General features: G+C 43.2%; 1 protein-coding gene across 3 annotated transcripts in view; it reads left to right on the top strand.

Annotated features, from left to right (window-relative positions):
- Positions 1-23,496, top strand: part of lyst (lysosomal trafficking regulator) — a 46,461-nt gene that overhangs the window by 6,802 nt on the left and 16,163 nt on the right. For all 3 annotated transcript variants that reach the window (XM_076162367.1, XM_076162359.1, XM_076162351.1), the window contains exons 3-19: positions 2,552-2,643; positions 5,456-5,654; positions 7,818-7,908; positions 8,865-10,962; positions 12,683-13,625; positions 13,743-13,904; positions 15,647-15,803; positions 17,727-17,938; positions 18,066-18,132; positions 18,438-18,547; positions 19,088-19,454; positions 19,547-19,700; positions 19,832-20,005; positions 20,125-20,285; positions 21,141-21,331; positions 22,456-22,701; positions 22,835-23,008. In XM_076162367.1, coding sequence (XP_076018482.1) covers positions 2,552-2,643; positions 5,456-5,654; positions 7,818-7,908; positions 8,865-10,962; positions 12,683-13,625; positions 13,743-13,904; positions 15,647-15,803; positions 17,727-17,938; positions 18,066-18,132; positions 18,438-18,547; positions 19,088-19,454; positions 19,547-19,700; positions 19,832-20,005; positions 20,125-20,285; positions 21,141-21,331; positions 22,456-22,701; positions 22,835-23,008 — 5,598 coding nt within the window. The remainder of the gene's footprint in view (positions 1-2,551; positions 2,644-5,455; positions 5,655-7,817; positions 7,909-8,864; positions 10,963-12,682; positions 13,626-13,742; positions 13,905-15,646; positions 15,804-17,726; positions 17,939-18,065; positions 18,133-18,437; positions 18,548-19,087; positions 19,455-19,546; positions 19,701-19,831; positions 20,006-20,124; positions 20,286-21,140; positions 21,332-22,455; positions 22,702-22,834; positions 23,009-23,496) is intronic.

Below are 23,496 nucleotides of genomic sequence, written 5' to 3'. Positions count from 1 at the left end.
TTGTACCGACTGCTTCATAATATTGGTTTAGAGCCTTAAGAGGAAAAAACAACCCCGCTTCTTGGAAATGAGGGTTTTTGTACACTGCTCGGTTTCCCAAATGAGGAACACGGCCACAGCAGATATGACGAGGACAAACATTCTTGTTTACGTTGGGAAATTTACTTTAATATACCTACATTGTCGCTCCAGGTCTTAATTGTTAAACTAGTTACAGTGATTGAGACCCGGGGGACTTGATTTTCTGCCAGTCACCTGCTCGCCCTCCTTGTCTTTGCTCTCATCTGTTGTCACACTCATTTCTCTCACCGTTATGTTCCTTCATGTTTTTCCCCCCTGTCCTCTCCTGTCTCTCTCATCCATGCATTTATCTTTTCTTCCCTCTTCCTCTGCCTCCTGCGTGCGATGTTGTCCAGTCCCCTGGTATGCAGTGACCCCACCCCCCTTCCACACCCCGCCCATCCCATCACTGCTGGGGTGGGTTGTTGCCTCTGCTGTTGCAGTTTCCTCTGCCCTTCCCAGACCCTGGTGAGTGTGGTCACCTCTGCATTGTCACCACCTGCCATTTAAGAGGACACTCGTTGAGCATGTGCAACCTTTGCTCAATAATTCTAGTCATTTTCTAATCTGTCTGTCTGTGTCTGTCTATCTATCTCTTGTTTAGTGCATCATTTAAGACCATTTTATTCTCTGACTGATTATTTAGGAGACATATGTGTAGCAGGGATATGGCTGCACAAGTAAGATTGGAAGAGATTCGAGAGAGTGTCCTTTACAGCCATCTATAATTGTTAATAAAGTTGAAAAAGAGACACTTTCACAGTTAAGACACAGGAAGGAAGTTGGCTCATCACACCAAATAGCAGAACTGAGTTCTGATATGAGAGCCTCAGCCAGAGTCCCTGTCCTACATATCACCATTCGGGTGTAAAGCTGAGGTGTGACGAAAGTGCAGGCTCGCCAATAAGCCATCTGAGTTTCCCCCTCCTCTTGGTCATGGATAGTGAGAAGAATCAGTTTAACAAATATGCACAGCCATCTTGGGCTGCTCAGGTCACGGAAGCAACACAAAGAGAGCAGTAAGAGGCTGCAGCTGTAAATTATGCCTTATTGTTCTTTGGAAAACTGTTTGCTGTTGTGTTGTTGTTATGTGTCTGGGGCTGCAGACCACGTAAACCCTCATTGATAAATGATTGTGACGTCACTGTCATGTAAGTTGCTTGTGTAATGCATGTGTAAGTTGCTTGTGTAATGTGAGCTTTTATTTTTAGGGGGGGGTGGTTGATAGTTTTGCACTTGGGTGCCAAAACTGATTTTAAAGCTAGATAGTAGAGTTATAGTTAAAAAAATCCCATTACACTGATCATTTCTTCAAATTGAAATTAATATAATTATATGTAAGCAGTCTGATCAATGAACAAATGAAATATGTGCGTTTGACAGAGGAGCGGTCAAGCGTGTGTGCATGTGCATGCTAAATTGTGTCTGTTTCAAGGGTTCAACACCAGTGATAACTTGAAAGCAACTTAAAGTCATTGTGATGTTACTTAACAGCTGCTTAAGAAGTGTGTATGTAAATACATTAGAGATTGGTGAACTCCATTTGAAAGATATGTTTTCTTATCTTGCCAGTTCTCCATCCTGCTTCTGGGATCCCGCCACACTGCATATTTCCTTTTTTCCTCATACCTGATGAAGCAAGTCATGCGTGGCTATTGCAGGGAGAAATGAGACTGCTCCGGGTCCGAGTAGCAGGATTGAGAACCACTGCCTTATCTTAAAGATATTATACAGGTGTTACATTGGCAGGGATTAGTCATCTGTGGGTGTGTACATGTTTGTTTAATGTGCTAGGGTGGAGTGAGTAATGTACACATTTAGGATTATTTTAGTACATGGACACAGGTGACCTCACCAAACTCCCAGTATAGCTCCACCCAACATCAACTGAACAGAGTAACACAGTACATTTCTGAAAACTTACCATGTAACGGCAGATATGTACCTTATCCTCATTGGAATCCTCATTGGAATCGGATTCAATTTGAAGTAAAATTATGTTTTTCTTCATTAGTGTTTGGAGTTACTTTACTTTCTCCTTCTAATTTCATTCTGCACTGTACTTTAACTGTTGCACAGTAATTTCCATCGGGATAATAAACTTTGATCTTATCTTATCTTATCTAAATGAAAGAATGTGTAGTCTATAATCGGACCACACTGTGCTGAGGCAGGTTTAATATTTCCCACCCAGGACCTTTAGTGCTGATGTGATTTTAAATTGTAAAATGTGCAGAGAAAGTGAAATAATCTGTAGAAGTGGAAATATTTTTAATTTACAGTATATTTACTTTAAATTCTGAACACTTACTTGTATCCCTTGGTTGGGAGTTATTCAGTATCGTCATTTTGCATTGGAGTTAATGAGTGCTGGTATCAGTGTTTGTACTTGGAGGAAAATGAAGATGGGCTGGTTATGAAAGAACATCAACAGGCATCACCTGATTAGTGTTTTAGTATTTCTTATCTGTGTCTCTCTGTCTCCCATCAGGTCAGCCTTCAGTGTCTGGAGAATTTCCTGTGTCTCTTCCACTATGTGCGGCACCTCCACAGCTACAGCACCAAGGATGCTCTGAGATTCTGGTAGGTCTCATCCACCACTGACCATTTGGAACAGCTTAAATGTGTTCTGAAATTGAAAATTTTGTCTCACACACCGTGAGACAAAACCTCTCAAAATGCAGTCATGGTACATTTTATATTATAGCACCTTGTTGAATGTGATTTACATGTTGATGAGGAGTACTCATGGGATATTAGGTAGCTCAAGTGTTTCTTGTTTGTATTCTCTCAAGGGTGTTAATAAGTAAGCCAAACACACACACAAACACGTTTTTGAATTAAGTGAGTGCATTAGCATTCTAGAGCTATTGGTTCCCCTAGCAGAGTTGTAATTACAATATGAAAGTGGTTTAGGTTAAAATGTCTCTAAATGAAGCTTTTAGTTAGCGCTATTGCTGTAAGGTTGTCTGTCAGTTGGTCTGTCAGTTGTCCGATAGAGGATTATTGTCCATAATAATATATCTGGAGAGTGGTTGGATGGATGGTACAACGGCTGTCTGCACTTGTTCAGACAAACAAAAGGAGTAAATGAGTCGCAGTGAATCATATCACTCCATATACTGTATGTCTTATGTGGGTGTGTGGGTGTGAAGGTGTGTGTGGGTGTGGATGTGAGTCATTAATCCCTCATTGTTTGCTGTAGAACCTGATGTAATGTAATGTAACGTAATTAAATTATACAATTCATTCAAACTGTTCTCAGCCCTTGTCAGTGTGCACTGAACAAAGTCCTGAACCGCGTTGGTTGTAGTCTTACAGTAAAAAAAGATGAAACACTGTCCTGATTTTGGACTGCCAAACAATGAGTCATATTTGCCATGAGACCAATTAAACTCAATTACATTTTTTTTTTATAACTGACCAGAATCAAAACACAAAATCTGTCCTGTGCAAAACAAAGTTGCAGCAGGACGATTGCCCCGAACCCATCTGTTTACTGAGACACTAATCACTATCTTGTGGCAATGATAACACGATTAAGAGGACAGTGGCCCTGTGCTGGTGAAGAAATTAGTTAATGCCCTCAGTATTTAAAAAAACAAACAAATTTTGCATCTTGAAATGTATGTGGTATGTTTTCAGTTCTGTTCAACCCCTTTGAGGCACGTCGGTAATGTTTTTGAGGTATTGCCGGTTTGTGGGAGTTACAAAGATCCCAGATTCAATACCGCTTCCGGATTGTGCCTCACCCCAATTACTGTATGTAAATTACCTAATTAACGCTACATGTTAAGATGGAGCCATTTTTCTGAATCAAGTTGTTCTGGTACCTCCAAAATCAGACCATGTACTTATCTGATCAAAACTTCTGTTCTTTTAATGCTTGAGGATATATATTAAGTCCATACCATTTAGTAAAATTAAAGCAAAAGATTTCCCCACTAGCTATGATTTGATATAATATGATACGAGGCTGCACATTTGGGACAGATGAAACAAAACATTGGTTCTGAGATGTAGTGCAAGAGTTTCATGAAAGTATTCTGAGAAGTAACAATAAGAGTCGATTCACACTCTATTCATGACTTTTTTTTATTCCTGATTAGATAGAAACCAAGGTTGAATAAATTTGAAGTAAAACATATGATTTGTGTATGTTGTTTACAGTTTGACATTCGCCTTTATTTAGGTTTATGTTATAATAAAATGATATATTTTAAATAAACTGTAGCTTGGAACACTCTTTGGTCATACATCATGTTGTAAAGCTGAAGTGACCAAGATTTTATAAAAGAGCATCTACATTGCTGCTCAATCAGACGTAGCATTTAGCTCTTAAAAGTGTATTGTTATAGATTTCTCCAGAAATTCCCAAACAATCGTTGAAGTGGAGGATTTGAAGGAACCTATTGTGAACAAGGTTTTTTTTACTGAGGTCTTACACGGGGCAAAGGGGGCTTGTCTGTATTCCCAAGGCTAGTCCCTGTGCCATGTGACATCACATGCTTTCATGTGATACGCTGATCTGCTGCGAATCTGGAAAGCTTCCATTTGAAATTCCAATTTAATGGAATTTGCGCTGGAGAACAGGAAATTCAGTCAGTCGTCGTGTGAGGAGGTATGCAGATACAGCAAGCAGAGCTGCAGTTAGGCTTGGAACATACACAAGATGAATGCAAGGAAAAGGTTTGGCCTGTTGATATTTGGTAAGATGATGCCTGCACTTTATGTAGGGACTTGTATGGGATGAATTTGTTTTGTGTGTGTGTTCTGGTGTCGATCCTCGTTGTGGATTATATTGGCACACACCACTTCAGTCTTTCTATTGTTATCGTTTCCATTTTTTCTTTTGTTCATCTGAATGAAAGCACTGGTTAACTGGTTAAAGAAATGTAAATATACTGGTGACGTCAAAGGAAAGGAAAGAATCCAAAGAATAAACCGTGTCGTGAAATTGGCAGCGCTGAATTACCCGGGGCATGTCATGAAGTCAAATCGTCAGCTGTGCGATGTTTGGGTTGTCCTCTCAAAGGGGGTGCGTTTACAAAATGGCTAAATGGAACCGAAAGAGGTGTGAGGGGTATGTGTTTTATCTCAAACCTACAGCTTAGTGTCAGTTACGCTTAGAGAGACCTATGGTTCTGGCTAAAAGATGCTGCTTTATGACCGTTTATTAGTAGGTTAAGTAAGTTTTATTCTTTTTGGTCATAGCGTTTCAGATTGGACTAAGAGTTGGTTTTAGATATTGACATGGAGCTTCTGACATTAACACACACCTATGAGAAATAGATGGGGGATTATATGGAGACAGTCGTCTCTCTCCTTACGAAGGAGAACTTCAACAATTGATAAGGTCCAAAAACTCAATTCCCTCTCCCTCTCTCTGTTGTAGCTCAGACATGAGTGGGGCCAGTAACACACTGGCAAGGGAATTCCTGACTGATGTCCATCAACTGTGCAGTGCGGTGGCTCAAAGAGCAGAGGCGCGGGAGGAAGACGAGGAGGAAAACCACATGGTGGCACTGGGCGAGTACCTGGTCAGGGGCCGGGGATTCTTGTTACTCAGCACTTTGGACTCCATCATTGACCAGGTGAGTTGTTCTTATACGTTGCAGATGAACTTGCTTGAGCTTGTACTGAAAAAGTTATCTGTTTTTAAGAAAACTCTTTATATCATTGGTGAGAAAATATCATGGAGGGCAAAGGCAGCTGTTGTGTTTCTTAGCAATGCTGTTTGTCTCTGACGTTGAGCTGTAGACGCTCTATGTAAGTGCTAATATTAAATCACAGAGGCAGGTATTGTGTTTTCCCTCAACTGGGGCCAGGCTCTGACTAAACCCAGTGTTTCCTCTGGCTTTTTAATTGGTCCACTGGTCTGTAGACTGCACCAGCAGAGCCCAGCGATTTGTAAATTGCAGATTTCTAGTAAACACTTAGCAAATCCTCCATTTGCTTATACGTCAAGTCTGTGGGGAGAAAAGTGGTTGTAATACATATTATGTAAGCCACAATTCTGTCAGGGTTTTAATCAGGGTTTGTGTTCAAATATATTTTAGCCATGGAATTGTGACCTAGTGTTTGTGAATGTAAATCGGGAGTCGTATGGTTGGTGTGAAAGAGACGAGGGCCCTACAAATGTCTCACAAACAAGGTGCTGTTATAAAAGGGTTGTACAATAAGTTACTGTCTTGTCAATTCCAACAAAGTAGTTGTATACAGTAAGCGTATACACGTGATTTCTCCATCTGTGACATCTCTACAGAAAGCAGTACAGCCAAAATGTCAGGAAGAAATAGCTCAAACGCTCACATGCACAGCAGAGATTTCACCCGACAACTGTTTTGTGCTGCGTTCAAGTTCAGTGACATCATACAAGAGATCACGCATGAGACATAATTGACCGCTGCTAATCGTGTGTGCAAAAGGTCAGTGTTCAATCAGTTCAAAGTTCAAGCACAGCTCGGTCTTCTCCTGAATAATTTCCTGCACAAGGTGCCGAGTTGCAGCTGAGTGTGTTTTTGAAACTTGCGTCCATATAACTACTGGTTTTAAGTAGTATTAAGTACGTTGATGCTGATCATGGGAAAGCATCCGTGGTATACATTCAACACACACATGTGTCAACATTCCTTAATTACCACCATGGTAAATGATCAGATAATCTAGCGTGACCCTGATCGCTGAAGGGACGGGTTAAGTGACGCTGCTGATTTGACAGCAATGTTTGCTTTAGATGTCATGTTCCTGCTGTTCTTTCTTCAAATACTTTTTAGGCTAAAGAATGAGCCATGGAATCGATCCTGTCTTGCTTATTTACAAATATAGCATGTGTTATCCTTCTATATGGCAGTTTTGAAATGTTCAATATAAATTAGATTATAAAATGCTCTATTGGAATAGCAGCCCAACAAACAAAATATGAAGTATTGAATATTGCCGCATGTGTGAATTTCCATGTGGCTTAGTATTTCTGATCTTATCTTGAGCAGATGTCGTCTCTTTTCCACACTTGAAAGTGTTAGCACAAGGCCAAGCTGTGTGTATGTGTGTCTCATCCTTTGTATGTAGTGACAGCTGGGGTGAGACCCTTTGTTGTCAAGTGTTCAATACATGTAATACATGAAAAGTGTAAAATTTCAAAATGTGATTTGTTAAATTAGCTTACCCTGCGACAGTGCCACCATGTCGTGAACTTATAATTATGGCTTTGATTAGTTGACTCGGGTCCCTCGCTATGCTTCACTGGAAGAAACTGGTTAAACCTTTAGGGACAGATTTAAGGTTTTACTAACTATATTCACTAACATGGTAAAATGAGAGAAAAGCCGCAAAAAAGGGGAGGATTGTGGAAGGAAACCACAGTTTTGACTGCATTGTTCAACTCAATATGTTTTAATTTCTTCTTTAAGGAGTAGGTTGATTGTTTAATTAACACATGAAGGCGTGGATTCTCTCTCTGTGCGGTGGGAATGACCTCCATAGAAATGGGATCTCAGTGCAGTGTTACGTCGTTCAATAAATTAGATCACATTCGTATGATGTTTCCAGCGCCTTTCACACTTGTTAAAGCTGAACGAGAAGTGTAACCTAGGTTTTCGTTACTCAAATTCCTCTGCGTCGCTCATGTGGCCGCCGAGGCAAAGTAGCCGCCCTTCTGCTTGGGAGCGTGCCTCAGTGAAAGTGTCACGATCTGGCATCGACTTGTGAACAAATGGAGCAGAGGGGGTAATCTCAGTGTCTTGTTCACTTTTTAGGAGCTGACTTGCCGGGAGGAGCTGCTCACTTTGCTGCTCTCTCTGCTGCCGCTTGTCTGGAAGATCCCCGTGCAGGAGGAAAAAGCCCCAGGTCAGTACACTGCTGTTACTTTGTTAGAGTTAAACCAGGTAGATCTGCTCAGCGGCCAGCTCGTGTCTCACACCGCCCCAGTTGTAATGACGTGACAGATTTTTATTCATGGTCTGGAACGAATGGAAGCGATTTCCATACTTCAACTGCTTGAGTCTAAAGTTTGCTTTACAGCTCTCTGTGACACATAGTGAACTGAATCATTTGTAGCGAGTAACTGATGTACAGACTGCATTTCATGGGTCAATAATATCCTCCGGTTTGGTTTATTTACATATTTGTTTCATTTTATCTTTCCTCTTATTCATTACCCACAAAAAGATATTCAAATTGAGCAGTATATCAACATTAGGTTCGTTGGGTTGATGTGAAGATGCTGGTATGCGTCCTCATTGCTTTCAGTTGTGAACTGTTTGAGACACACTCGCCAAATTTCCCATTTTTATTTAGAATGCAGCATTTCTACTCCATGTACAGCTCATTTTGCCCTGCTCATTTTCATACGTGTTCATCATTTCAGTAGATGCCCCCATGTCTCTTAAAACCAAAGTAGTCATACAGCAGGAGAAGTCTAGTGGCTGCAGTGCCCCGTGACCTTAGAATGACACCGGTATTTAGTACAGGACTGCTGATCCTCACTAACACCGACCCTAGACATTTTTACTTTAATTAATTTCCACTTGTGTCCACTGAAGGAATTAAGACTTACTGACTTTTGCTTAACTCGTCTTACATTTGACAAATGATAGTTATGTAAATTAAAATATCCAGTGTTTGAGAGTCTTAGTGTTTTAAAATTATTACATTAAAATGTCAAAACCAACTATTTCAAATGAAAATTGGGGGACTATACAACATTTAAAATGTACATTAGGTGAAATTGAAATTTAGTATGTCAACAAGTAATCTAATATGTACATTCATAATGAATTCAGCCCGTTCTTGTGTATTGGCAGATTTCACCCTGCCGTCCCTGCTGGAAGTGTTCCTTAGCCGAGAGGTGAAGCCCGCCCCTCTCAGAGCAGGACCCAAGAGTGGCACAGATGAACAGAACCCTGGGAAGAGGTCACGTGTCGGTAGTGGCAGCTGGAAGTCACGGAGGTCGCGCAGGACAGCGCAGCGATACTCAGTGAGGGATGCTCGAAAGTCCCAGCTTTCTACCTCAGATTCAGACGCCAATGCTGAAGACAAGGCTGCCCAAGACTCTGGTGGCGTAAGGAGCCGACGGTCGCAGGGCTCCACTCTCCGTGTAAGCGCTCAGCACCTTCGTTCAGAGGCCTCACAGTCACCGTCCACCACCACAGAAACCATGAGCGCACCTTACACTCACCCCCGAGTGCCTGGCTCCCAGACACTGGACACTGAAACCCTGACAGACCCTGCTGCAATATCGATTTTCAACCGGATGGAAAACTCTCCCTTCGATCTCTGCCACGTGTTGCTTTCACTGCTTGAGAAAGTGTGTAAATTTGACATGAGCATCAACCATAATCCTGGCCTGGCAGTCAGTGTGGTGCCCACTCTAACTGAGATCCTCACAGAGTTTGGAGATTGCTGTGGTCCAGGGACAGGCGGTGGAGGTGGATCAGGGGCGGAAGAGCTGGCAGGAGGCTGGACAGAGGAGCCCATCGCCCTGGTCCAGAGGATGCTGCTACGCACCATCTTACATCTGATGTCAGTGGATGTGAGTCAGAGTGAAACCCTACCAGATAGCCTAAGACGCAGCTTAACCGATTTACTACGAGCCACTCTAAAAATCCGCAGCTGCTTGGACAGGCAGACAAACCCTTTCGCTCCTCGGCCCAAGAAGACCCTCCAGGAGGTCCAGGACGACTTCTCCTTCTCCCGCTATCGCCATAGGGCACTGCTACTGCCAGAGCTTTTAGAAGGGGTTCTACAAGTTCTGCTGGGTTGCCTGCAAGCGTCCACTCCCAACCCGTTTTTCTTTAGCCAGGCACTTGAGCTCATCCATGAATTTGTGCAGCACCGTGGCCTTGAACTCTTCGAGGCCACTGTGCTGCGACTTGAGGGACTAGGCAGGGCCAGGGATTCTGAAATAGGTGGTGAGGCTTCAGAGAGGCTTCGAGGTCTCATTGCAGGGGTCTTCAAGATTATCAGCGCTGTCAAGAAAGCTAAATCAGAGCAGCTCCATCAATCAGTATGTGCCCGGCGACGCCATCGTCGCTGTGAATATTCCCACTTCCTGCATCACCACAGAGACCTGTCTGGTCTGCCCGTCTCTGCCTTTAAGCAGGCTGCTAGGCGCAACCCCTTTGAAGAGGATGGAGAAGGAAAAGATGGGATGGAGGGTGATATAGCACGTTACCCAGAGCGCTGCTGCTGCCTGGCTGCCTGCGCTCACCAATGTCTACGACTGTTGCAGCGTCTCTCCCCAAGTGGGCCGGCTGTCTTGCAGGTACTTGCTGGGGTGCAGGCTGTTGGAATCTGCTGCTGTATGGACCCTCGCTCCGTGGTAGGACCCCTGCTGCATGCCTTCAAAGCTCCAGGCCTGCGAAGTTACGAGTCCCATGTTCTCAGTGTTCTAGGCAGGCTGATTCTGGACCAGCTTGGAGGGGGGCAGCCCTCGGAGAAAGCCAAGCTGGCCTCCTGTAACATCTGCACTCTGGACAACAGCCAGCTGCCAGGTTTGGAGGAGACACTGCAGCTTGGCGAGCCTTCAGCCATCCCCCCCAGTCTGTGCTACCGCTCCCAGGGTATTCTGCCAAGTGGAGGTGGGGCAGAGGACATGCTGTGGAAGTGGGACGCCCTGCAGGCCTACCAAGAGCTGGTGTTCGGTGAGGACTGGCAGCTGAGTCAGCAGATTGCCGGCCATGTGTGTCACCTGACGCTGCGGGGCAATGCTATAGTACAGTGGCAGCTCTACACACACATCTTTAACCCTGTGCTCCAGAGGGGGGTGGAGCTGGCCCACCATGCCCAACAGCTGGGTGTCTCCACTGTATGTACTCAGGTGTGCAGCTATCACACACAGTGTTTGCCTGTGGAGGTGCTGCTCATATACCTGCAAACCTTACCTGCCCTCCTCAAATCAAGGTGAGGTGTTTGAACGTAAAGGTTCTGTTTAAGATAACAAGATTAGAGTATTCATCGTTTAGTTTAGTCTGGTTCTGATATGCAGATGAGTCATTTCTCACTGACGCATTAGGCGACGCTCTGATGGTGCAAATATAAACAGCCTGATTAAAGTGAGACACCCAATCCACTCAGACATTGTTTGTCATTTGAGCCGTCTCTCTAACTCCTTGCTAATTGATGCCATTACATTATTTAGCACTGCTGTGTGACCTGGCTACAATGAAAGGTTACTGAATGTTTATCTATACAGCAAGGAGACAGTAGTTTGGCTAAAACTGGCTTTTATGTTACTAAAAATAAATAATTGGGATCATATTAACCAATTGGGGCTTGACTGTTATCAGTTAAAGATGAGATTAATGCTCTGAGCAGATCTGGTCTGATTGGTGTCCTTATTAAAATTCAAAGTGTTACAAAGGACCTATCAAGCCTTCAGACTGTTAACAACTGTGATGTTTTCATCTGACCGTTGTGAAAAGGTCACAGTTTGGCAAATTTTCTGTCAAACAAGATGCAAACGGTGACATAACCAAGTCATTTCTGTGATTAATAACAAGGAAGGATTGAATTGTTCTGTTTTAACCCCTCAAAACCTATAAGGATATTCCTGAGAAACATTTACAAAATACTTTTTATTGCAATTATAAAACTTCATCCTGGTCTCGGACGAAAGTCCGAATTTATTGAAATGATAGTAACTCAGAACGAGACCTTGAACTTTTTGCTTACTGGATCGTTTTCATACCCGGTTAATAAAATACTACTAAATGGCAGGGACTCACAAATTGCCACACATACTGTCAGTCCATTTGCTCATCCGTTTTTTATGTTCATCTCAAATATTCCTTGTAATTAAGATCCTGGGTTTGTATGAACAAATTCAGAAAACTCAATCTTTCACCTAAGATTGACAAAAGTATTTCTGTGACTCCATAATATGAAAACACACAGTTACGATTTTACAAGCAGTATCAGATATGTCCATAACACTAGGATGGCATATTTAATGTAGAGTGGATGCCGATAAAGAGTCTGGACCAATAGTTATATCTCCCTTTATGATACAGCTGCACAGAGCACTTAGACTTAACTAAGTCTGCAGTGAAATTAGTTACTCCAGTGCAATGTGCTGTATGTAAAGATGTGTTTGATAACTGTGTGTTGAAACCTGTGGCGTGGGCGTCTGTGTGAAAACGGTTAGTGCTGCTCTGTGGTTTACTTGATCACTGCTATGCGTGGTAGACGGTTGCTATTTTAACAAAATGAATCTAATGGTCCTAATCTAAATGATCTGGGGTGAATACAGTTCAGCTCATTTGAAAATGCCTCAGTCAGACTTTATACCCATTCTGTAAATTACTTCAGCATGCTCATAAAAAATGTGGTGGTGCTGCAAAACCTAGAGCAAATGTGTTAAGTGTGCACATGTTTTTATGTAATTAATCTAGTGTTCAGTGAGAAATGGGGGCTGGGAAGGGAACTGTGTGTGTCTAGTTGAATCTGACTAACGTTGGAGCCATGGTGCCGGTTGTTCTGCTTGTATGCCACTCTATCAATCAAGTCCTTGAAATCCACTGTAAACTAATGTTACACTTAACGAGAACGGGTGGGAAAATATAATCAACTATTGCCAAATGTCCAGATGGCCTTGCTTAGTTTGAAATATTTTGTGTTGCAGGGTGATCAGAGACCTTTTCATCAGCTGCAATGGACTGAACCAGGTGACAGAGCTTGTCTACCTCGACCAGACTCGCTCGCTGGCTTTGAAAGTGTTTGAGACTCTGATACTAGGCACTGGGCGCCAGCAGGCTGATGGGGTGCTTCAGGAGTTGGAGAGTGCCGACGCTCAAGACAGGGAAGCCATTCTGGGTCTCGCTGAAGAATTGGGATCCCGAGGGTCAGGAGAAGGCCCGCAGAGCCTCAGCAAGTTCTACGAAGGCCTGAAGGAGTCGTGTCCCCGTCAGAAGAGCCGGAGTGGACACGGACCAGGACACGGCCGGGCAGAGACTCACTTCCACGTCATCAACCTCTTCTTGTGTGTGGCCTTCCTCTGCGTCAGCAAAGAGGCCGATTCTGACCGCGACTCAGCCAACGACTCTGAGGACACGTCGGGTTATGACAGTACAGCCAGTGAACCCCTGGGTGGCCGATTGCCTTACCTGTCCCCAGACAGCGTGGCCCTACCCTCCAAGGAGCAGGTCCGCCGGGCTGCAGATGTTTGGTCGGTGTGTCGTTGGATCTACCTGGCCAGCCCCCTGTTCCAAAGGCAGTTCTTCAAGCTCGGGGGCCTGGATGTCTGCCTTCGCCTCATGACCATGGTTATTCAGAAGCTTTCTGCGAAGACCAAGGACGGGAAAGCCAAGAAAAAGAGAGACGGCAAGGGCAAAGTCAGCCCCGACTCCACAGTCCCTGCCGCCACACCGGAACCAGAGGAGTCCATTCAAGATTTGTCTGACACCTTCACCACTGGTCAAGCTGAGGGAAAGACCAAAGATCCAGCAAAGAAGCTAGAGGAAGAGTGGCAACTACAAAGTATTCGTCTCCTTGAGGCTTTGCTGGCGATTTGTCTACACAGTGCAAACTCTGTCCTGCAGAAGACAGAGTCAGAACTTGCTTTTCAGGTATGCCCTTTTGTACTATACTATTCATTTATGTATTGTATATTTTTCTTGCTTGTTTGATTTGTCAAGACTATACTATACTGAATAATAACATTTTCCCCAACCTGATTTTTATAGCTGCAGTCAGTGGAGGAGACCCTGTGTGAGGTGAGGGACCAGCTGTCTCGCTCAGGGGTGGTGAACTCTGACCTTGCCGTTCCGCTGTTTGATTCTCTACTGAGAGTGGCGTTGGCCGAGGTGTCATCCTGTCCTGATCCCCCAGAGGAGAAGCCAGATAGGGTGAGTCCTGTCTGGGAAGAAACAGTGAGTGCAGTTACATGCACCTTTTTATATTCTCAAGTTGTTTGGGCCGCTCGTGTATCAAGAGGCAGGTTCAGGTTCACCTATAAGGCATCAGATACTTGACTCCTCTACAGCTCGTTGCTCTCCAAGTCCGCCAATACTCTGCAGCTTCCTGAAATGTCTGCTCTTTAAGTCTAAGCTATGAAATATGTATTGCAAAATGTCTCAAACTATCACAACTCTTCTCTCAATCGTAGAAAGAACTTCTCCATTCGTATATGTTACCTTTAACAACTCATGCACTATTAACCAGCCAGAGATAGTAACATTTGAAATATTTAGTGTTTAATGTTTAAAGGTATTGTTTTCTTGTATGTTGTTTGTGCAGACATATATATCTGTCATTGTTTGAGGGCTACACACACATAATTACACTCAAAAGGGAAATGAAAAACTGGAGACAAAGACTGGAGCTGAATACCTAAATGCCATGTTGGTTAACGGTTTCTGAACAAGAGCAGAGTTCTTGCTAACGGGTTTGTGTTATGCAATGGTTCTTTATTTTTCCTCTTTGAAATTCCTTTCAAGATTATGTTCAGCACACCGAATTACAGCTGGAATTTTTTTTTTGAAAGACAGACAGATGTTCTAGTAAGAGACATGTTGTATCTACTGCAGCTTTTGGTGTCGTTGGCAATCAGTTGCCAATTGCCAATCAGGTCATTGATTTGACTTTTTCTTCTACTTTTTGTAAAAGGAATAATGGCAAGTATTTGCGTAATCAACAAGTCCTCAGTTATTTCTCTGCCAAGACAAATCAGCACAAAATCCTCCAGTCACAGTAACACCCCCTCCTCCTCCTCCTCCTCCTCCTCCTCCTCGCTACTGATGCTATAGCTGTAGATTGCATCAAAGAAAGCCCTAACTCACACGGCTGTTTAGTCTGATCAGGAACAGGCGAGTAACTGCCAAATAATACCAGTACATAGAAAAAGATATAAAAGGTTGATAATTTCTCTGATATTTTGTCTGTTCTCTTTGGGTCTCTTTCATCTCTGAGCCTAAAAAATGTTTTCCAGAAGTCTTAAAATGCCCGTCTGACTAATCCTGTCCCAGATAGAGGATTTAAGCATTTACGTAATGGCCTTACTTATTTTCGAAGGGCTTAGTTCTTTCTCAGTAAGTCCAGAATTGTGCTTTGTGTGAGGTACATATAACCATTATTAGTACACGCTGTGGAGGTCTAGCCACAAAGTTTGTCCACTGAGGAACTATTCTTCGAAATCTTTATTCCTCCCTCAATTGAATATTAAGCTAGACAGTTTTCTATTGAAGACTGAGTGTATTACAATAAGCCTCTTCTTTGACCCTGCAAATGGTTTAGATGTTGTCTGTATTTTCTGAGGGCGTGTGCATGTGTTTGTGTGTACGTGTGTTTGCCTACATGCACGTCGCTGACTGAGTGTTCACGTCAAGGAACTGGGTTGTGCGAGTGCAGTGCAAGTCAGCTGATATTTGTCTTATGACTAAAATCTTTTTTTCCCATCACTTGGAAACATTTTGTTGGCAATTGCTATGCTGCGTTAGTGGCAGGGCTGCTGCTTGTCATGCCGAGTGTAGTGAAGCGTGATGTCTTGCGTCACGTTTATAGCGTTTGAGAGACAGCCGGCCCTGTAGTAGCACGTGTAGATTGACATTGTCGTCTTTTTCATTTGTCTGCTCCTCCCCCTCTCCTTCAGAAGCTCCAGGTGTTGGTGGAGGGTGTGACCCAGGCAGGTGATCTGTCTGAAGAGGTAGACGAGGCGCAGAGCTGCGGCGTCAAGCCCCCGGGGGAGGAGGAGGGCTACGACGCGGACAGCGAAAGCAACCCTGATGACATGGCCAAGCAGGAAGAGGGTGGGTCCACACACAAACACACACACCTACATGCATTTACTGCGCACATCTCACTAGTTTCATTACAGCGTTTTAGACTGGTTTGCGCGAAAGGATTAAAGAAAGGATGGCATCTTTGCCATCACAAATGGAGTTTGACCCGTTTGTACTGCACTTACTGCTGGATTGGTACTTGCTGTGTTTTCATTTAAGTCCTGTAAGTATATCAACACTTTTACCTCCTTTTGGGTTATTTTAAGAACCCTGTAAATCATTTTCACCTCGACAATCTGTCTTGTCTGCCATTTGTTTATGTTGGTGATAAATGTCAGCAGACTAATGTTGACGGATGGAGAGGTCGTGTATTCATCTCAACCTTTAAAGCAGCAGATGATTTAGCCTTGAGAAACCACAAGTGTTTACGTTGTCCAGCCACTTTTCATTAATTATTTTATGGTACATTTATTGTAAATGTTATGTTTTAATGCTATATGTCATTGTGGTTTTGCGAGTTTGCTAGGTTTGGGTATAAGGACTGGCGGTGTCGTGCAAAAACTGGATCAGTTTGAAGGATATTTGGCAATGATGAGTGACTGGCTTTTTTACTGTGACATGGCAGAAACTAGAGTGAACTCTTTTTTTCTCTCACACTAGTCTCTTGACTCTGCTACGTTTTCGCCCTCTGGCCTCCCAGGTTGATAGTGTGGCCTTAGTGCGCCCTTTTCTTTTTTCTTTCCCTCAGAATAGAGGCATTGTATCACTTGTTACGTGATGTAAGAAAACTGCACTTGGTGGACTCATGAGCTGGATCTTGTGACATTAAGACATCATGAAATAAAGGCTTGGACTTTCTGAAGGCATGATCTTGTAAAACAGTGAATCAATTAATGACCTTAAGCTGAACAAGTATGCATAAATAAAATAAACAAACAAAACAGGGCCCTTCTTGAAATTATACCATGTGTCATTAATTTAGAGTGTAGAATGATTTGGCCTTTCCTGTGGTCCTTGTTTATGTGTTAATACATTCATAAATCATCATATTCTGTCCAGTGTTTGTACTTGTAATTTCACATTTGTAGCTGTGGGGGAGCAGTGAGATGTTTTGGTTCTATATTATAATAATATATAATGTAAATAAGATTAGTATGATAATTAAAAATATTTCCTTAGTAGATTTCTTTGGTTTAGTTAAAATTTTAACATCTATCTTGTCTTTCTAAAACTTTTATTGACATGTTTGTTCACCATATTGGGCATCCGCGCTCATTTGTGAGTGTTTTGGTTATAGCTTACTGGTTTATTTTGTGATTTGCAAGAAAAGTACCAAGTAGTCATGAACGAAAGATTATATAGATTTTATATTAGTATATTACTCCTTACCTCAAAATGTCTCTTCAGATTCATATGAGTGGTATCACTTAAGCTATGTTTGTGTTTTTACACATTGTGAATGTACTATCTGCTGTCTGAACTGACATAACTAATTAATTTCCCTAAAATAGAGCCGTGACTGGAGTGTACGTAAAGTGTGAAGTAGTTATTCTGTTTCTATAGAAGAGGGGCGTGGGGTGTTGATATAATCCTTTTTGAATAATATTTACTGAAAGCTGTATTTAAATCTGTGTTAGTATGTGTTTTCAGAAGCAGGGAGGCTGCAAATGTATAGGGAGAGAGAGTTTGATTAATCAAAGGAGGCCCCAGTAGCCATGTGAGAGCCTGCTGGGCTGCCATCCTGTAAATCATTAGGGGACTTCTCTGCCGCTCTGAGGCTGAGCACAAGACTGAAGCTAACTCATTTTTATGAGCTGCCTCTAAGATGGGAGTCTGGAATGGGGCTGAGCTCAAAACAGGGAATGTCTGTGGAATATGAGGTGCTTCAAACGGCATAGCAGCCTACGCGTGTCTCCGATCTCACCCTGGTGTCCATGGTTGTTCTCTTAGGACTGAAGGTGGAGTCCGTGGTGTTGCGCGACTTGGCAGTGGCAGCAGACGGCCCCTCGCGGGGGCTGCTGCTGTTTCCAGAGATCTGCACCATGGAACTGCAGTTATTAGCCACCGGCTCCCCAGATCTTGAGGTTCTGAGTCATGTGTTTCACAGTCTGCTTGGGGCAGTCCATGCCAACCGTCGCAACGCTGCCTTGCTCTACGACCAGGTCAGACCAATTCTTCCTCTAGGCACCGACATGTATATATATATATATATGTATTGCCTGCGCAACAATTATTTTCTCTCTAGTTGCATTTAAATTCCGCTGACTGCTTGTTCTTGTACTTGCACAGGGTGGAGTCAAAAATGTCCTGTCTGGCTTCCACAACATCCTCAGTCAAACAGACCCTGCCTTTAAAGGTCCGTAATTTATCAACACTTTTGTCATGTGCATGGTATGAGGGGAAAAAATACATGTTTCAATTTACAATACAATTTCTAAGATATTTCCTGCCATTGACCTTTCAGCCAGGTCCTTATTGCTTACAGACAGTCCTATTTACTACGTCCTATAACTAATGTGGCCTTTTTTTCTGTTTAACCAACAATAAGAAACCATGCTGGAGAGCAAAACATGCAGTGATGCTCTGTGTTTGTGTTCTGCCGCATGCCCAAATCGAATAAAAACTGTTTATGTAAGCTGCTCTTTTTTGGTCTACATTCAGTTTGCCAGACTGTACTAGTGGAACTGCTGGTTGCCATGGTGAGCCAGCGAATCACAGCGGAGGAACTGGCTCTACTGATTCGCCTCTTCCTGGAGAAGACCCCTCCTACAGTAAATAGCAAACCCTATCAGTCACTCAGCACCACACTGCTAGCTTATGTTCATGGTGTTTACCCTGATAGCTTATGCTGACAACGTATGCATGTTTAGTTTTTAGGCAAGCAGAGAAACATGTTTGCAAGACACCCTCTCTGTCACACTCTCTCACACTCTCTCTTCACTCCTCAGCTCTTTACACCTCATCAACACTGAACACCCCCCTGGGCCCACTTCATTCCATATGCAATTAACACCAGTGTGCTAGGAACAAATGTGCTAAAGTCTATTACCACCAGTCTGCGTTTAATTGGAATATGGTAGCATGTCTTATTAATAACATGTTCCAAAGAATTAGGCTTGTGGGCAAGGAAAGGGTTTATATTTAACCCTGTGAACATATTTGTGTGTTTTCTGTTAGCTTTATTTGATTTATTATGAGAATGAGACACGTCTGCAGCAGCAACAGGTTGGATTCTGGGCTGCTCTGACTGACTTATTGTAGGCATATTTGAAAGCTCTCTCTCATGTTTCATTTACTTTGCTACCCCACAGGAGATTCTACTGAATGGCATCCTACAAATTGTTGAAGCCAACATGCAAATGGAACCTCTTCACTTCCTGAACTTTCCCATAATCCTTGGGGCTCCAACAGCTGGAGGAACGACCCCTGCCTCCAGACAGAATGGTGCCGCAGGTGGAAAAGGCGTCACTTTACTGTGGAAGGGCAAACTGTCTCCTGGACGCAGGGAGGGGGATACAGAGTCCCGAGCAAGCCACCTACTGTTATCTCCCTGGCACATTGCTCCTCTCCACTTGCCCCTGGTAGGGCAGAACTGCTGGCCCCACATGGCCAGTGGCTTCAGCGCCTCTGTTTGGCTGAGGGTGGCAGAGCCAGAAGAGAAGGGGGACAAAGAAAAGGGTGAGTAACATATAATTTGCCCAATGAGAGTATTTTCAGTTGATAATATAAAATATGAAATGGGTCTTCAGACTGTCATCATCGTGTTTCAGAGGACAGGAAGCCTCCTACAGTTGAGCCCCACCATGGCACCGCTGAGTCGGTGCCAAAAACAGCTGAGGAAGGTGTGCATATTGTGTCTATGGGGTCCAAGGCTCTGATGCTTCAGGTGTGGGCAGATTTCTCTACTGGGTCTCTGACATTCAGGTGAGCTCCAAAATAGACATAAAACAGTCTCAGATGTGCGATTTTGAAGACTAACACAGAGAAGGAGCACTGACTGATGTCTTTCTAATTTTAATACCGTGTAGACCTTGAAGTATGTTCTGTTCTTTAAGGATATGTATAGACCCGAACGATGAGATCAAAGCAGGGCTGCTGGCACAGGCAGACTCCGGTGAAGGACTGCTCAAGCCAGGCCAATGGCAGCACCTCGGCCTCACTTACACCCAACAGCCAGAAGGGAAGAAGAATATTCATGGCCGCGTAGTCGTCTGGGTGTGTGGAATCAGGTACGAACCTTGTTAAATAAACATCAGGCTGTTTGGTTTGAAGCCATAACCACCTTAACTCTGCAGATAAGTAAATACATTTGTACTTTAACACCGGTCGTCTGGCCTCCCTGCCGCAGGAAATGTGAGGTTTTCTTGGACTACACCTTACCCAGAAAGTCCAGTTTATCATCGGATAGCAACAAGACCTTCTGCATGTTGGGCCACTGTGTGCCGTCCCCTGAGGAGCTACTGAAGCCGAGCACGCCGTGGAGCATGGGCACCGTGCTTCTCTTTAACGGTAGGAATTTCTTTTGTCATTATTGCTGGCTGGAATCTAAATTTAAGCTCATACATGCTTAATCCCCGTGAAGCCAGTGTCTGGTTCTTATGCAACTTTACATGCCCGCTCACAATCCGGCCTAATCCTTTTTTATCGTTTTTATGTTTAGCCTCCCTGCTGCTCCCTGGTGGTAAATTGATAATCGCCCTCTATTGAATATGTAGATAAATACACATACTCTATAATATACGTAATTGGTTTGTAGTTTTTGTCAGTGGCACATTTGTATTTTAAAGGCATATTCAGTCGAGTGGCTGTAAATGTGTGATGTGCATGTGCTGGAGATTCTCAGCATTCTCTCAGGGCTCAAACTGAATACCTCTCTTGTGGCCTCTATCTGGCTGTGAATGGCTTGTGCCTAGGCGAGCTCAAGCTGTGAACCCGACTGATGTCATTAGACATGTTTCAGTCTCTCTGTTGTCATTGGAATTCATACTTTGTCTCAGTCTCTTCTTCGGAAAAGACGGACTGTGAAATGCACCAGTTTCTTGAAAACAAGAAATAAAACATCAAGGTGTGGATGTCCCGTGGGTTGAGCTCTGGGTTGCATATTGCTCAATGTATGATTATTTAATGTGTTATAGATAAAATAGCATAAATCATTCAATTACAGGGTTAATTTGGGATTTCGCCTTTTTTTTTTCTGCTTCACCAGTTCTTCAGCTGCCTAATAACTGAGATATCCGAACTTATCCATTTTAAGAAAGAACTGCCCAGTCATCTAGCAATTCTACAGTTCCTACACTTTAAAACAGATTTCTTTATAATGTTAGATTAGGAGATTTATTTTACCTTTGTTTTCTCATACTTCAGGGGCTAGAATAGGAACCGAGGAGGCCTTTTACCTGTATGCCAGCGGTCCTGACCTCACCTCTATAATGCCCTGCAAGTATGGCAAGCCCAGTGGGACATTCTCAAAGTTCGTTACTCAGGATGGCCTGAAGTGTGAGCACGTGCAAGAGCTTCTGACAAAGAACAAGGACGTGGACACCACAGCATTAATTGTAAGTCTAAGTCAATACAAAACATGTCAACTAGACAAAGAACTTGTTAGCATTGTTTCAAATCTATTCCTGTATCTCCATGTTGTTAAAATAGGGAATGAGTATCATTAAATACACTATTTACATTTGTTCTTTCAAGCAGTGTGTTTGCATAGCCTTTGTATGTCTCATTTATTGTTTCATTTCATGGTGTATGAGAATTGAACTCCATCAGTTGGGAGTAATTAATGACTGCATTGTAGGAAGTAATTTTCCCCAATGGTAAACACTATTATCATTAAACTGCAGCTACTTCTGTTTCTTCCATTAAAGCTAATGACTATATGGATCATAGCTCTGATGATAAAAAAAGATTGAAAAGTGTAACCACCCGTAGAACAATGTACACAGCAGTCTACAAAAGTCTAAATGTGTAGGAGGCTTGTGATGTGAACTCTGAAGTCAAGACACATCAGGTCAAACTTCAAATTGAAGAGACTCTTATGAAATAATTGAATTTCCTGCAAGATTATATCAAAGGCACCGTTAATGTAATCTTGCAGGAAACGCAGCCATTTTACAAATGGGTATTGTTGAATGAGCCTGTTACTTGGCACACATTAACTTTGCAGTTGTATCTTACTCATGTTGTCAACAAATGCAAAGCCTTTCGATTCGTGGAATTGAGGTCTGAGCGTGACACTCCAACAAGTTGAGCTTGCTGGAGTTATTACTTGGTCAACTTGGATGTATTGTTTGAATCATCAATACTAAATATCTTGATTATGTCTCATCCGGAAGCTCTGTCCCAGGTCAAGAGAGCAGGCCCACAGCATGAATCAGTAGTGGGTGTTGATACATAGTGAGGGTAGAGTTCCCACCTCCCTGCTAAGTATGATGTTCTTTGGGTGATGAGCTGTGTTCTCCTTGCTGCAAACACATGTTTATTTGAGGTTAATCAGAGTAATTTGTCAAATGAACTATCTTTCACTTTTTTGTGGGTTGCAAAGTCACTCAGGGTAAAGTATCTGTAGTTTGTTTTGTACGCAAGGCATACTGTATTTATCCCAGGACTAAATCTGTGCTGTCAAGTGTATCCTTGAAAGTTTGGTGGGATCATTGGCTTTGTGCTCTTGCCTGTACAGGAAAGCTTGGCAGTAGTGTACGCCCCTAGTAGTCCCAGAGTCTACACTATCTATGAGCCTGTGATCAGACTGAAGGGCCAGGCCAAGACGGTGGTAACTCAGCGTCCGTTCAGCTCCAAAGAGGTGCAGAGTGTTTCCCTGGAGCCCCACTCGCTCAGGAGTCTGCTCCCCACTGAAACCCAAGGCCTGCAGAGTGTCCTGCACAAGATCGGAGGAACAGGAAACTTTGTCTTCCTCTTTGCACAGGTTTGATGATCCACACTGTGTATGAAGGTCACAGTCACGTGACATGGTTCTCAATTGTCTTATTTTTATATGCTTTCCCGCTGTTAAATTGTCTATTTTGTCCATTTTTCATGTCTATGTTGGTGTTGCCCAGGTGGTGGAGCTGAGTGACTGTGAGAAGACCCAGGCTCTAGCCCTGCAGGTGCTGCTGTCTCTGTCGAAGTTCAACCAGCACCGCATCCACGAGATGGACTGTTACCATGGATACACCATGATCCACCAGGTCCTCATCAAATCCAAGTGCACTGTGGGATATCACATGCTCAAAGTGAGTCACGCGTTGAACTCTTTGCTCTCTTCTGTTACCACAACCTCCCTGAGGTAGGACACATTCATAGGCGCTTGTTTTCGCCATGAATCTGATCCATCTTGACACGTTGCTGCCTCTATGAGCTGATGTTGGCGTACCCCGCTGTTAGTTGACCCTCTGGCTGTGTCCGTAATCGAGCTCTGTGATGACCGTGCCCTGAATTGGACTCTGTCTGACTTGATGAAACACAGTCGCACAGCTCCTCTGGTTACCTATGTCGCTTTGGGCCTCCACACTCTCATATAAAGCAACAAACTGAGCTTATTAGAATTATTAAAACACTCAGTGGCTGCTTTATTAGCCTGGACTATCTAATACAATTCAATCCTTTTGGGAAGCTTGTAATGTTTAATATTTGTGTTGACACTCAATGTATCTACTCTGTGATAATTTCAGTAGTGGACTCCGTTATAGTTTGAGTTGTTACAAACAGCCTGGTCGCGGGT

Source organism: Genypterus blacodes, unplaced genomic scaffold, assembly GCF_046128005.1.
Source record: "Genypterus blacodes isolate CSIRO-AG114 ecotype Tasmania unplaced genomic scaffold, CSIRO-AGI_Gbla_v1 ptg000012l_1, whole genome shotgun sequence".
In the NCBI taxonomy this organism is placed as follows: Eukaryota; Metazoa; Chordata; class Actinopteri; order Ophidiiformes; family Ophidiidae; genus Genypterus; species Genypterus blacodes.
Note: the sequence above shows the minus strand (reverse complement) of the source record. Positions and strands in the feature narration are given on the sequence as shown.